A 2,875-nucleotide genomic window follows, 5' to 3' on the forward strand; every position below is an offset into this window, starting at 1 on the left:
TGGGATGGTGAGGAGAGAGGAAAGTGAGGAAGAGGAAGCAAGTGAGGACTTCCACAGGGTGAAGGACCCTGAGACCCCTCCAACTCCATTTTGCCTCAGGCCATTCAGAGGTTTCTTCCCGTTCCAGTCCACCACTCCTCCTCCCACCTCACTCTCTCCAACACCCTCCTTGCAGCATTGCCAGGACCCTCCTCCAAACCACAGCACCCCCTTGGGGAGTGGTTCCAGCTCTGCCCCCCTTCCCTTCCCTCACATCCACAAGTTTTCACAGCCCTGCAAGCCTCCCGGCCAGTGCATACCAGTGACATCCCCTTCCGCCTGGCAAGGGTGGCCCCACCACTGAGGGACGGGCAGTCAACAGGAGCAGTACATAGCAACAACTAGCACTCCCCATGGGGTTTGTTGACACTCCCCAAGGACTCCCACCCACTCTCCTGGCTCATAAATTCCCCCGTGCCATCACCTCCGTGCAGCGAGGCCCCGAGCAGGTCCCCCGCGATGCAGCTGCTCACCCCAGCCATCCTCTGCCTGCTGGGCTCCTGCTGCCTCCAGGGCACGGAGGCACGGGAATATGAGTCCGTTCTCACGGTGCCCAACGGAGGCCCCTGGGGCTCTTGGGGGCTCCAACACTTTTGCCCCAGCGGCTACGCTAAGGGATTTGAAGTGAAGGTAAGATTTCACTCCTTCTTTGAGGTGGGAAAAAACCCTGCTGTGAAATGAGGTTATTTTGTTCTGGTCTCAGCAGGGCTGGCCACAACACTTTGTCCCATCACAGCAGTTTGCATTGTATCTGCATCGCTTATGCAGGCTTATCAGCAAGAAATCTCTAGCATAGAGTAGCTCTCCAGGCTCCCTGCCAGTGAGCAATTTCTTAGCAGAGGAGTCCATGGGGTAAGAAAAGACCTGGGGTCAGTACTGCAGAGCCCATTCCCAAGGGACTGGGACAACTTCCACCTGCCAGCACTCCAGCTCTGGGTGTCACAGTACACAGTGAGAAGGTGGGCATGACCCAGGACAGCAGCCACCAAGCATTCCTGTGTCCAGAGCCTCTGCTCCGCAGTTTGGAGAAAAAGCAGAGGTGGGCAACAGTGAAAAGGGCTCCCTGAGAAATGCCATGGAGCTGCCTCACAGCCCTGCTCAGCAGCACTACGTGTGTCTGCCTCTGTCCCCAGAGCCTTCTACCACCCTTCACCACGAGGGCTCACCTCATCTCTTCTTTTAAATAGGGGAGGGTGCTGACCTCTCCCATTTTCTTCCCCTCTTCTAAGGTGGAGCCCTACCAGGGATTTTGGCTGTTTGGCGACGACACGGCTCTGAACGGCATCCGCCTGCTCTGCACAGATGGCACAGTCATCGAGTCCTCCGTGGGGTGGTGAGTAGTCTTCGTTTTCTCGTCCTCCTTCAGGGCAGCAGCTTCTGGGGACCATGAAGGAAAACCAGTGCAATGGTTTCTCCATGGGCACCCACACCCCCTGTGAAGGTGGCTCCCCACCCCACTTGAGGAGGTGGGTGAAGTCCCCCTGGCCACAAAGTGTGAAGGTCTTAGGGTAGAGATCTGGACCCAGGGAAGGAAACAGTACTTTGAAAGATGAAGGAGAGTTCAAAAAATGCAGATCTTAAACCTGTACTTTTTCCTTTTCCTCAAATGCTTACTTTGAAAAGGACATTAAGTAACAAGGACAAAGCAAGCCGCTGAAATTCCCAAGGGGTTCTGCAGCAACAGGGCAGCCCAGGGTTGATGGTGGCCAGGCATCTAGGGGGTGATGGGGAAGTAGAGTGAAACAGGTGCTCGTAGAAACCCACCATTCCTGTGTAGGTCCCTTGCCCCAGGACTACAAGGATCCCAGGTGAGTTGTGGTGTTGATTGCAGCACAGCAGAGGCTGAACATGTCTTGGTGAGTTGTTTTCTTCTCTGGCAGGTGGGGAAACTGGACTGAGGCCCAGCTCTGCCCCAGCAACAAGCTGGTTTCCTTCTCGCTGCGTGTGGAAGAGAGGCGGCACCTGCGTGACAACACGGCGGCCAACAACGTGAGGTTCACCTGCTCAGACGGGACAAAGCTGGAGGGCTGGGGACTTTTGGGGGGTCACTTCGGCCCATGGAGCAGCAGCTGCACCTCCGGGGCCATCTGTGGGCTCCAGACAAAGGTGGAGGAACCCCAGGGAAAGGGGGACGACACAGCTCTCAACGACATCAGAGTCTTCTGCTGTGAATAAGCCTGACCCCCCACCCCATGCCAGCATCTACAAAGTGGTCCACCATTAAACCTTGAATCTGTCCTTGCACAAGGAGCAGTGTGCATTTTTCTCTGTCATGTTTTGTCAAGGGTAGCCAGATCCTGTGGCTACAGCACCCTGGGGGTTTCCTCCTGTCCCTGTCCAGCTGATGCGAGTTTGCTGCAGCTCCTTGCTCCGAGGTCCAGCCTGCAGCAAGGCTGAGGACATGTTACCAGGAGGTGCACATGTGTGCATACACACGCACACGGCCAGCCACTGATGAACACAGAGAGCAGTGCCTTTACACTGTGCCTACACCCACATAGACACACACAGCACTCAAACACATGTGAACAGTATGGGCGACAGGTACTGTTTCTCTCTGGCTGATCAAGATTGATGTCCGCTAGTGAACTATGTACTCACACATGGAAAATGGGTCTCTCCGGTAGCTGGCATTAGCTACTGTGTCTGTCCCAGAGCTGGCCTCAGGCCGCGGTTTCCCCAGGCTGGCACCGGCACCCTCCAGCCTCTGAGGTTCATGGTCCCGCTCCAGTTGCTGGCACTCAGCTCTCATGCTGCTGCCCACTAGTCTGGCTTGAAGGTTGCTGGTGGTCTCTCACATGGGCTCAGAATAGAGGGTGTGCCCACACAGAAGGTG

At 56.0% G+C, this 2,875-nt stretch overlaps 1 protein-coding gene across 1 annotated transcript; it reads left to right on the forward strand.

Annotated features, from left to right (window-relative positions):
* Positions 1 to 498: 498 nt before the first annotated feature.
* On the forward strand, positions 499 to 2,271 carry LOC127029455 (vitelline membrane outer layer protein 1-like). The gene is made up of 3 exons (XM_050915086.1): positions 499 to 669; positions 1,269 to 1,372; positions 1,920 to 2,271. Exons 1-3 carry the CDS (start codon positions 499 to 501, stop codon positions 2,212 to 2,214), a joined length of 570 nt encoding a protein of 189 aa, XP_050771043.1. The 3' UTR covers positions 2,215 to 2,271.
* Positions 2,272 to 2,875: the final 604 nt, after the last annotated feature.

This window comes from Gymnogyps californianus, chromosome 1 (assembly GCF_018139145.2).
Source record: "Gymnogyps californianus isolate 813 chromosome 1, ASM1813914v2, whole genome shotgun sequence".
Taxonomy (NCBI): Eukaryota; Metazoa; Chordata; class Aves; order Accipitriformes; family Cathartidae; genus Gymnogyps; species Gymnogyps californianus.